The 11,312-nt window shown below is 28.1% G+C and overlaps 1 protein-coding gene across 1 annotated transcript; it reads right to left on the bottom strand.

The window, feature by feature from the left end:
* Positions 1-8,931: 8,931 nt before the first annotated feature.
* Positions 8,932-9,771, bottom strand: LOC111307323 (photosystem I reaction center subunit II, chloroplastic-like). The gene has a single exon (XM_022905332.2). The coding sequence runs from the start codon at positions 9,684-9,686 to the stop codon at positions 9,051-9,053; it is 636 nt and encodes a 211-aa protein (XP_022761067.2). The 5' UTR covers positions 9,687-9,771; the 3' UTR covers positions 8,932-9,050.
* Between the last annotated feature and the right edge of the window lie 1,541 nt (positions 9,772-11,312).

Raw genomic sequence — 11,312 nt, 5'->3', positions numbered from 1 at the left:
TAAAATTGTAATATAAATGCCTTAATAAATAAAATATAAAATTATATATTTTAAAAAAATAATAAGAAATTATTAAAAAGATTCATATTAAAAAAATAATATTATTATATTATTTCACATTAATTGTTAAAATAATAAAAATATTATTATATGTTATTATTTATTATTAAAATAATAATATAATACTATTTATTATGGAAATATTAAAAATATTTTTGTTAAATAATATACAAAATAAAAATATTTAAAATTGAAATATCAAAAGAATTTTAATGTTAATATTTTAATATTTTAATTAAAATTAAATAAAATATTTTTATTAATATAATAATATTTTAAGTCGAATCAAATCAAGTTCGAGTTTAAAATATTATATTCAAAGTCTTACTTAAGTTGAACTACAAAAATATTTAAAATTAAAATATTAAGACATTTTAGTATTAATATTTTAATTTTTTAAGTAAAATTACGTAAAAATATTATTTATTAATATATAATATTTTGGGTTTGGTCAAATTAAGTTTGAACTTTAAAAAATCATGTACAAGATTTGACTTGAGTAAAATTATACTCAAACACACTGATAAGTAATTCTACTCATAGATAATTTTTTTTTTGAAAATTGTCTTTCTTTTTTAAAAAAGGAAATATAATTTCTAGAAAAGTTATCTTATTTCTTATTGACTAGTAAGTAATTTTTCATTGATCAGTCAATTTTCTACTTAACAAATACTTGCAAATGTAAAAATTATTTTTTGAAAGTCATTTTCTATTAAACGAAAGGAACCTTATTAGAGAAATATCCTCATTTTTCAATAAAAAAGAATTCAATTTTTAGCATTTTTGCCGTGGAGCTATGAGGAGTGAGAAGAAAATGAGTTTTGGAGTTTAAAACACGTGATTTTTAGTTGTGGTCAAAGGATGGATCAATCCTAGTTGAAAGATGATTGATCTTCATTCAATGGTGATCGATCCCTAATTGAACCAGGATCAATTCTCCGTTAGGTTTCACTTTGATTTTTATAGATTTTGAATAGGGATCAATCCTTTATTCAATAGGGATCGATCCTCCAAATTGTATCAGTATAAAGGACCTTCAAATAGCTTGTGATTTTGATTCCAAAACATGGATTTTGATGTTTTTAATCAAAATTAAAACTTTGGTAAGGTTAAAACATCATTTTGAACTAGCAAGGACACAAATTTGAAATTAAAATCATATTTATGCATTTTTTTATGAATTTTCAAGAACTATGCCATTTTCATGCATTATGCAAGTTTAGACATCGTTTAGACATCATTTATACATTGTGTCACCTTTAAGCAAATGCATAAACACTAAAGTAACATGACTATAGCAAGTACATCTCTTAAATACACATATATCAAATTTTTACTAGTTTAAGCTCATTATTTACAATCAATAGTGCCAAAAGCACCCATGGAATATCTAATATATTCATTTTCCTTCAATTGACAATAAGACAAGTATATAAGCATATTTCAACATTCAACAAACTTTTCCAAGTCACAAAAATATTTTCATATGAAAAAATTTAACAAGTAAGTACTTTAAACCTTAAACTAGTCAAGTAGTACCATAAAACATTCAAGAGGCATAAATTCCACAAAAATAATATTTGTAGAACCAAACTCGTTGAGGAAAATCCATTTATGTCAAACTAAATAGGATAAACCATTCAAAGCTCAATATGTCTAAATTTTTATTTTTGACACCTTAAAGCTAATTTTTACTTGAAAAATCTCATAACTTCTTGAGCTCATTTTTAACCATCTTGAATTAGTCCAACAAGTTTAAAATGATAAAACAAATTTGTTCAAGTAGCAATTTTGTCTTAGAACCAAGGAAATCAAAAAGTCAACTCTTAAACCTTATATTTCCTTGAAAAAAGCTACTAAGATGGGAAAATATGTTAAAAATATATTTTAAGTTCTTTAAACCACTTAGAAAAGTTTTAAATCACAATATGAAATTGTCTAAATAGTTTTTTTGCCCATATATGGTCAAAAACAAGATATGATCTTTTAAGTTCCAAAATCCTTTAAAATTTATGTTTAACACTATGAAGAATTAAAACTATTGCAAGTTAATTAAGTTCTTTGTTTGAGCAAGTTTAAATACTTGAACTCAAAATATTAAAGTTCATTTTGAATTTAAAAACTTGCTAAAACAAAATTTCACATTTTAAAAGCTTGACTTTTGCCAAACTAATTTTCAAGACAAAACCTAAAATCTCAAAATCATTATGCTTTGTGTTCTTCCTCTAAGTTTTTGCATAAATATAAGAACAATCAAATAGGCACAAAACTCAATTTCAGCAAGCATGTCAAACATACAACATTAATATCAACAATTTAGAGCAATAACTATACTTATACACATATGGTCTTCAAAATTAAATATAAATATATCTCAAGCAATTAACCATCAAAATCAAGCTTAACAAGTATGAGAATATATTTATATCTCATTTATGTACTCAAAGTATAAACAAATGTATACTCAACTTAATATCATGTTTTCTCAAAATTATGCAATTTATAAATGTTTATCCATAGAATCAATTTTGCATAATCAATATAATGCATATATCAATAAGAAATTAAACACTCAAAATTCAATTAAGAATAGGTAACCAAATATCAAATTCAAATTAAATTAAAGTTTGGCATAAACGTCAACCATTTTTCCATTGTGTATCTAAAGTTTCATTCTTCAAAATCGTATTGTAGCTATTTTCTCTAACACACCTACAAGAGACATTTTTCATTTCATTTTTGGTATCCAAATTGTCTTGGATCCTAGAGAGTTGGTGACAAAGTCTTTTATTCTTTTAGGAATCCACACTTACCTAATTTTAAATGAGACTTTCCTTCTTATAGGACAAGTGGATATAGAACGACCATAGAATTTACAATAATTGCATTTGGCCATTTTGGCATTTAAATTTTTCTTTAAAAATTCTTGTTTTTACTAATTAACTCATCAAATATTTTTTCAAATATTTCATTTCTCTTTTAGGATGCATCAAAACTCATTTTCAACTTTTCATTTTGGTTTTCCAAATCATTCTTTGTATTCATCAAAAAATCATTTGCAACATTTAATTTTGAAATTATTTTCTTATGTCAAATCTTAAATATTGAAATTCAACAAATAACTCAGTAAATGTATCTTGTAATTCATCAAATGTATAATAATGAAATTGAGATTGATTTGAAAAGATGTTATCTCAAAATCTTCAAAAGCCATGAAACATGATTTTATTTTGGTTTGAGTATTGGCTTTCACAAGACATTTCTTCAGCTTTCTCTTCTATTTTTGTTTCTCCATACATGTCTTCAAGTTTCTCCTATATCACCTTGGCATTTGAGCATTTTGTAATCAACTTAAAATTGTTGGACTCAAATACATTGTAAAGCATATTCATGCCAATTGCATTGGCTTATATGAGCTTTATGTGATTTTCATCCAATTCTTCATCATTTGATATAGCATTAAACCCTTTTGTGATAATCTGCCACATTTCCATATCACATGTCATAATGAAAGTTTTTATTCTCCTACTCTAGTGGGTGTAGTGTGAACTATTGAACATAGGAGGCACCATAATGGATTGTCCTTCCCCAAGTGTTATATCAAAGAATTGAAGCATAGGATCACTCTTAGGTTGTTGGACTTACAAAAAATAGAGTCCAAGCTTTCATAACAATTGTTAGCTCAAGTGTAGATAACATTCTAATAAGGGAATGACTTGGATTGTCTCCAAATTCTTTTCCTAAAAATAAATTTTCATATAAATGTAAATGAGAAATTGAAAATATAAAAAAATTATGAAATTAAAGCATAAATTAACAACAATGAAAATAAAGGAGTAAGAGTAGAGATCAAACTTTAAAACTTATAGAGGTTTAGCCTTTCTCAAAAAGCACTTAAGTCCTCTTCCTTAGCTTTCCTAACCAAGCTTTAAATCCACTAATGAAAATGTTCTTATACAAATTACAATCTCTATCTTATCAAAGTCAAGATAGCAACCTCTATCCGTTTTTAGGATTCCACCCAATCTCACTACAAAACTCTAAAAAGATACCATAACTTTTACTCACTAATCCCCTTTGAATACAAAGGCTTTTACAAACTAGTAAAAACCTCTAATAAGCAAGTATTTGCTAAGGTTAAATACAAAGATCAAGAGAAAAATGAAGATTGGATACAAGGATTACAAAAAGAATATGAAATTGAAGCACTATTGACTCTAAAGCTCTTGATTTCTTGATTTAAAGCTTTTGGTTATTCATCCTTTTTGTTTAGAATGTATTGGAGGCTTCATTTTATAGTGGAATATCATCTCTAGTCATTGTGAGTCAATGAAATTAAGAAAGATCCTTTATTTCCTTCAATTTTTTTCTTTATTCGAACTTTATATGCAAAGGGATCAATCCTTATACTTTCAGATTAAAAAATATAATTGTTGGAAATGAGGGGATCGATCCTAGGATCAATCCTCATACTTGAAAAACAATGTTAGAGCAATTTGGAAATAGGGGATCAATCCTATTCATGAGGAGATCAATCCTTTTTTTTCCAAATTTGCATATTTTGACATTTTTTTACAAGAAAAAGGGTTAATTTTTTTCAAACATATTTTTATTAATAATATTCATTTAAGAGTATGAATTGTTGAGAAAAATTGAGATCTAATAATATTTGGTAATTTTTCAAGAACAAATTAAAAAATAATGTCAAAGAAAATTACTAAATGAATTAGTTTGAAAATCATAAATTTTACTTTATTTTTTATTATATCAAAACCTTAGATGAATTCAACGCTAACACTTGTTAAAAGTTGACTTTGAAAAAGCACGACATCGTTGATTGGGATTTTCTTAACTTACTGATGGAAAAAATGAGGTTCGATCAAAGGTGGTGACAGTGGATAAAGGCACTTGTTCCTCAACCTACCTTTCTTTGCTAGTTAATGGAACTACTAGACAATTTGGTATTAAAAATGGGCATATCATTCAAGATGCATGCATGACAACACATGACATATAAATTGTTCATATGCATTGCTTGTTATCAAGGATAAAAAGGTGAGGCATGCTCTTTAACCTATAAACTAGATGGGGTGTTGATTTGAAGTGAATAAGTAGAGAATGGATTTATCTCATATAGCGTTTAGAGTTTTGATTCTTCTAATATCTTATTTACTATCTCTTAACTAAGTTTTTCAGTAAAAACGATACTGTTATCTTCAAATTGACATCTATTTTTGAGATATTAATAAATCGATTTATATCTCCTAATCAAACCTTGGATCTCAATACTAAGATGAGTGCTAGGGGTGAAATCCGTATCACTCACAACTAACAAAGCTGTAGAGAGGGGATATTCAATGGTATTGGTGTTGGAGTCAACGACCTCTAGATTTCTCACCTTCAATTTGCAGATTATACAATTTTTTTTTACAAATTAGTACTGAAGCAGTTGCAAAATGTTAAGAGAACTTTGAGATGTTTCCAAGCTATATCCGAATTGAAAGTTAAATTTCAAAAGAGTATTCTTTGTGGCATCAGGGTTGAGTTTCAAGATGTGGAAAGACAGGCTCGTCACATCAATTGCAAAAGTTCAACTTTTCTTACCTAAGAGCTGTGCTTCCTGACCTGCTATCTTTCGTTGACTTAAGTTTTGATGTATTTTTGCACATTTGTGCTGGCATGTGCTGGCATTTGTTAGTTGAGATGGTAATTATTTTTGTTTTCTTAAGAGTTAAATTCCGTTTAGAGGATTTGATGAGTGTTGATTGTTGCATTTAAATGCTTTAAGCATTGACTTAACAGAAAATTATAAATTGTTTAGAACTTGCTTGACAGACTTGCTTTTTGAAATTCTCAGCAAACAGAAATGCTTAAAGATGCTTTTTTTGCTACTTGAAATGTTTCAAAGTATTTTATAATATCATGATACATTGATCTTTTCCATGCATCATTAGACCCTTGCATTGTTCTTCACTTGAGATTTATGTGTGGTAAATGGTCACTAATATGTGAAGATAGTGCTAAACAAAATTTTAACTGGTTTAATAATGGCCAGGCTTGGTGACAGAAAGCAATTCATACTAAAATCGTAGTAGTATGAAACTAAACCCTTATTGAGCTTTTTCCCTGCTTCGCCCTTACCCCATCCCTTTTCCAAGGTTTAGATTAATGGGCTTCAAGTCCTAATTGGTTAGCATGTGTCTTCCGAAATGCATAAACTCTTTGGGTGTGTTCCATGCTCTCTTCTTTCTGATATTCCACTGATAAGTGTTGGCTGAAATGTTTAACGTTTATAGAGAAATGAAAATTTTGATGTGAGAGTTAGAATTTGTTAACTAAAAGTTTGTGCTTATTTTATAAGCGTCTCAAATTAGACTTTACTTTCAATGGGTTTTTTTTCTTTTTATATGTGTAGGAAGCAATCTAGGTTGAAGCAACATTCTTTTTTTCCTACAAGGGACTATGATGAAATGAGGACTAATGAAGACCGGAATTATGTGGCAATTCCTAATGACGAGGCTGATGTTTGGGAAATTGATCCTAGACACTTGAAGTTTGAGAATGATGGAGTCTTGCATCTTTTGAGTCCTAATGCTATTAAGACCCCGATGATGGGAACGATGTTTGACAGATTTTGAGTCTTGCATCTTGGTTTTGGTTTTCTTAATGCTATTAGGTGTTGTTTCAACTTTTAACTTATTTTCAAGTTATTAAATTCGTTAGTGAACTATGGATGCTAGAATCTATATGTATAAATTGATGTACTTTTTCTTTTGAAAAAAGAATTATTATCAAATAAATTTTAACATTATTATTCTTGTGATTGTATGATGCAACCTTTGATAAAAAAAAAAAAAAAATGACAAATTTTCATAATTATCCAAAAATATTTTATTTACCGACGAAGCACTGATGCATAATCGATAGGATTTACGTATTAATTATTAGTTTCAAATTTTTTTACCAATAAAATTTAAGAAATACGGACGAATTTTTTAAGCTACCTATGAAATATAATTACCTATTAGCTTAAAATCAACAAAAAATTTTTGTTAGTAAATTTCGTTGATAAAATTATTATCGACAAATTTATAATTCATCAATAAAATTTTGTTGATAAAATTACTGCCGACAAATTTATAGTTTTTACGAATAAAAATTTTCGTCGCAAAAAAAATTATTTTTCTCCTAATTGGTACCTCTCTTTTTTATTAACCAAAAAAAAAACCTTTGTTTTTCAAAAAAAAAAAATTAATAACAAAAATATTACTAGTTATCATATGTTCACTATAATCATTATTGAAAGGAATGTTTCAATAAAAAAGTATTATTATTTAATAAAAACACACACTTATGTGTATATATATTTATATATAATAATTCAATGGAACTCTCATAAGCTATGCAGATTTCATAATGGAATAAAATTTCTAATTTTTTATATAATTCAATTTAAATTTTATTAAAAACAATTTAGACCTTTTGTCAGGAAAAATAATTTACTTTAATATAACATTCAAGGTTAATATGGAAATAAATATAAAACTTCATCAATATTTAATTTAATAAAAATTATTAATCAAGGAAATTTTACTTTAACAATTAAAGATTTCAAAAATATTGATAAATAAATAAAAACAATCAATAATTTAATTTAATAAGAAAATTATCAATTAAAAATAAATTTATTAAAATAATAAATTATCTTATAATTAAATTTTTAAAAATCAGATCACATGCATGATGTCTATTTCAAGAATATAAGTGATCTATGTACTTATGCATGATATGATACTTTAATTTTATGCTTGATTTATAAAGTAATTATGGTAATCTTTGGGAAAAACAACCAATTCTTTGGTTGGTATCAGAACAACCAGATGGTATTCGCTTTTGACATTCACGTTTTTATAGACAATAGTGATGATATTGGTGTTGATTACATTATTATTTTATTTTATTATACTTTTTTTATCATTTCAACTTGCATTTACCTGGACTTCCCCAACATGAAATTTATGGCTTCATGTCTGCTTGGGCTTACCATTTTTTTTTTATCAATTGTAGCGTTTGAATCCCATGATTAGAGATTGCGACCGAAAAAAAAAATCAATTTTAATCAACACTAAAAAAATCAATTTAATGTTATTTGATGACCCAAAAAAAATCAACAATAAAAAATAAGGACTAAAATATTAATTATCACAGAATTAAATATTGAATTGTTATTATAAAAATCGTTTGCTATTCCACTAAATTTTAAATATTGAATAAATGTTTTGTTGATTTTCTTATTAAGTATTTACATTAACAAAAGTTAAAAAAGAAAAATAAATAGTTAAAAAAGAAAGAATACTATAAGGTTGATACAATTAAATGAAAAAATTTGCCTTAGATAAAAATGATTGAATATATTAACTAACTTATAACTACTTAATATTTTGAACTCTTTTTCATTGAAAATTTTCTATTTAAATTATTTTTTAAAATAAGTTTTTAAATAAGTTCTCAAACACATTGAAAATTTTCATTTTCAATTATCTGAAATTAAAGGTTTATCACATACGGATCATTTAAAGTTTGGCAATAATCTCATAGCATACTAGATTTTCTAAAATTTATTTGATTTTTTAAATTATAATTAGAAAATCTGTTCGTCAAAGGGAATTAAACTACCAAAACAAACTTGTAGCACAATTAGAAATTATTATGAAATCCCTTTCTATCTATGCTTCATGGAAATTAATTTCTATATTATCTTGAAGAACTGGAACCTCCCTCTAGCCTAGAGCAACAGTAGAAAGGGAAGAATTTATGATTATGGTGTGTGAAATTCTATATATTTTGCATCCAATAAATGCTAAAAGCATTAAAAAAAATTGCAAACCCTTGCTATTTGATGTTTGAATAGAGTATTAAAATTACAGCAAACATTAAATAGATTTGAACATGATCACAAATAATACATCATAACAATTCAGCTTTTCACCTTACAGATCATAGACTTGCTTGCCAGTGAACTTGACTTCAATTGGGCTAACATTCTTTCCAATGTTCCTGAAGTTCTGTCCCACACCTTGGCGACCAGGGTTCACTTTCTCAGGGTACACTCCATCCTTGGGATGCAAATACTGAACTTCCCCATTGGGGAACACCCTATAAAACTGGTACTTAATCTTGTACTTGGACCTAAGCCTAGTTCCCAGAGCCAAGCACTGCTCTTTCCTAGCCAATTTAAGCAGGTTTGGACCTTGCCTCATGATGGCAGCACCACCTGTTGGCATTTCAAATATTTGTTCCTTTGGTGACTCCCATGTAATCACATAAAACTCTTCTACTTGTGCCTTACGTAACAGCCCACCAGTGCTGCCGCCAAATATTGGTGATGGGGTACTTGGGTCAAGCTCTGGTGGGGTGAACCCAACTGGAGCCTCCTTTGTGGCAGTCTCAGCTTTCTCTTCGGTTGCTTCTGCCTTAATGGTACGTGGTGCAACAAATGTTTTTGACTTGAAGCTAGGGAGTGTTACAAATGATGATTGTCTCCATGTTACCGCGACTCGGTCGCTGGATTTTGTGGCAGAGAGGGTGGCTGGAGTGAAGAGGGAGGCTTGTGTTGCCATTGCCATTGAGAATTCGGAGATTGGGAATATTGGGGATGGCTAGTGATATTTTTGGCTAATGAAGTTTGGTTTTGTGGAGATGACCAGAATATGGCCATAGGAAATAGGTGGTGTGGAAATATTGGCAATGGATAAGGTGGTATGTGTTAGACCAATTAGAATATGAGATTTTGTTACTTGGTTACTCATACCGCACCCTTTTCTTTTAAGGTATATATTTCTATTTTTTTTTTCATGCAAGTATATGTTTCGAACCTAGGGAAACAAAGTGTATACTATAAAAGAATAAATTGCAAGTGCTTTTAGACAAAGTTTTGAAATTTTTTACTAACTCTAATAATTTACGAATTTATAATTCTCATTAAATAAGTAAAAACAATATACAAAAGAAAATCAATTGAAAATTAATTTAATATTTATTGAATGATTAAAACCTATTATTACATTTTTCAAAATATTTTACTTATATAATAATAATAATAATAATAATAATAATAAGATTATTATTATTATTATTACTAGGTTGTTGCCCTCACTCTGCCAAGGGATTTTTGAAGTATTTATAAATTTTTTATTGAATTAATTTTAAAATAAAATTTTAAATTAAATCATAATAAGTAATTATTTATTTAAATGATTTTTATTTTTTGTATATTGTAATAAATGTATTAATATTAAAATAATTATATTTTATTAATTATGAAAATTAAATATATATAAATTACATAAAATAAATATATTTAAAAATTTAATTTCTACGCATTTCTTAAAATATTTATATTCTATTTTATAACTTAACATATATTTTTGTTTATGGTAAAAAAATATATTAATTTTTTATTATCATCTTAATTAATAAATACAAAATTATTATCTTAATCTTTGTCTACTTAAAATAAAATATCTAAAAAGTGATCTAAAGATGACTCTTGAATCTCACATCGGACAAAAAATGAAGGTCACTGGATTATAAAAGGGTTCACACCACCTCTTCCTTGTGAGGCATCTTTTGTAGGAAAAATCGTGAGATCAGGGGAGACCAGAGCAAACAATACCTTATAAGGGTGTGAACCGTGACAGGTAAGCTGATCTGGGACATCAGATAAGTGCATGCCAGGGTCCTGGAGTCGTACGAGCTTGAAGCTTAAGTCTCGGTACGAGACAAATAGTATCAGAGCCAGCCTTAAACTGTTCGATCCACACCAATTGCCTCGAGGAAAGTAGGTAGGGTGGCTAGCCTCCGTGACGAGGGCGTCATGAGATTGGGTGGGAGAGAATGTCACGGACCTAAAGAGGAGTCTTGAATCCCACATCCGATATAAAAAAAAAAGTCAGTATGGTATAAAAGGGTTCACACCACCTCTTTATTGTGAGACACTTTTTATAGGATAAAACCGTGAGGTTATAGGGGGTCAGACCGGACAATACCTCAAAGAAGAGATGGTGTGAACCCTTTTATATCTCAGTGCCTTCCTTTTATGTCTAATGTGGGATTCAGGACTCCTCCTTAGGTCCGTGACATTCTCTCCCACCCAACCTCATGACGCCTTCGTCACGGAGGCTGGCCACTTGTCTAACTCCCTCAAGGTGCTTGATGTGGATCGAACGGTTTAGGGCTGGCTCTGATACCAC

Source organism: Durio zibethinus, chromosome 22 (assembly GCF_047325235.1).
Source record: "Durio zibethinus cultivar Kanyao isolate XHJ-2024 chromosome 22, ASM4732523v1, whole genome shotgun sequence".
NCBI lineage: Eukaryota > Viridiplantae > Streptophyta > Magnoliopsida > Malvales > Malvaceae > Durio > Durio zibethinus.
Note: the sequence above shows the minus strand (reverse complement) of the source record. Positions and strands in the feature narration are given on the sequence as shown.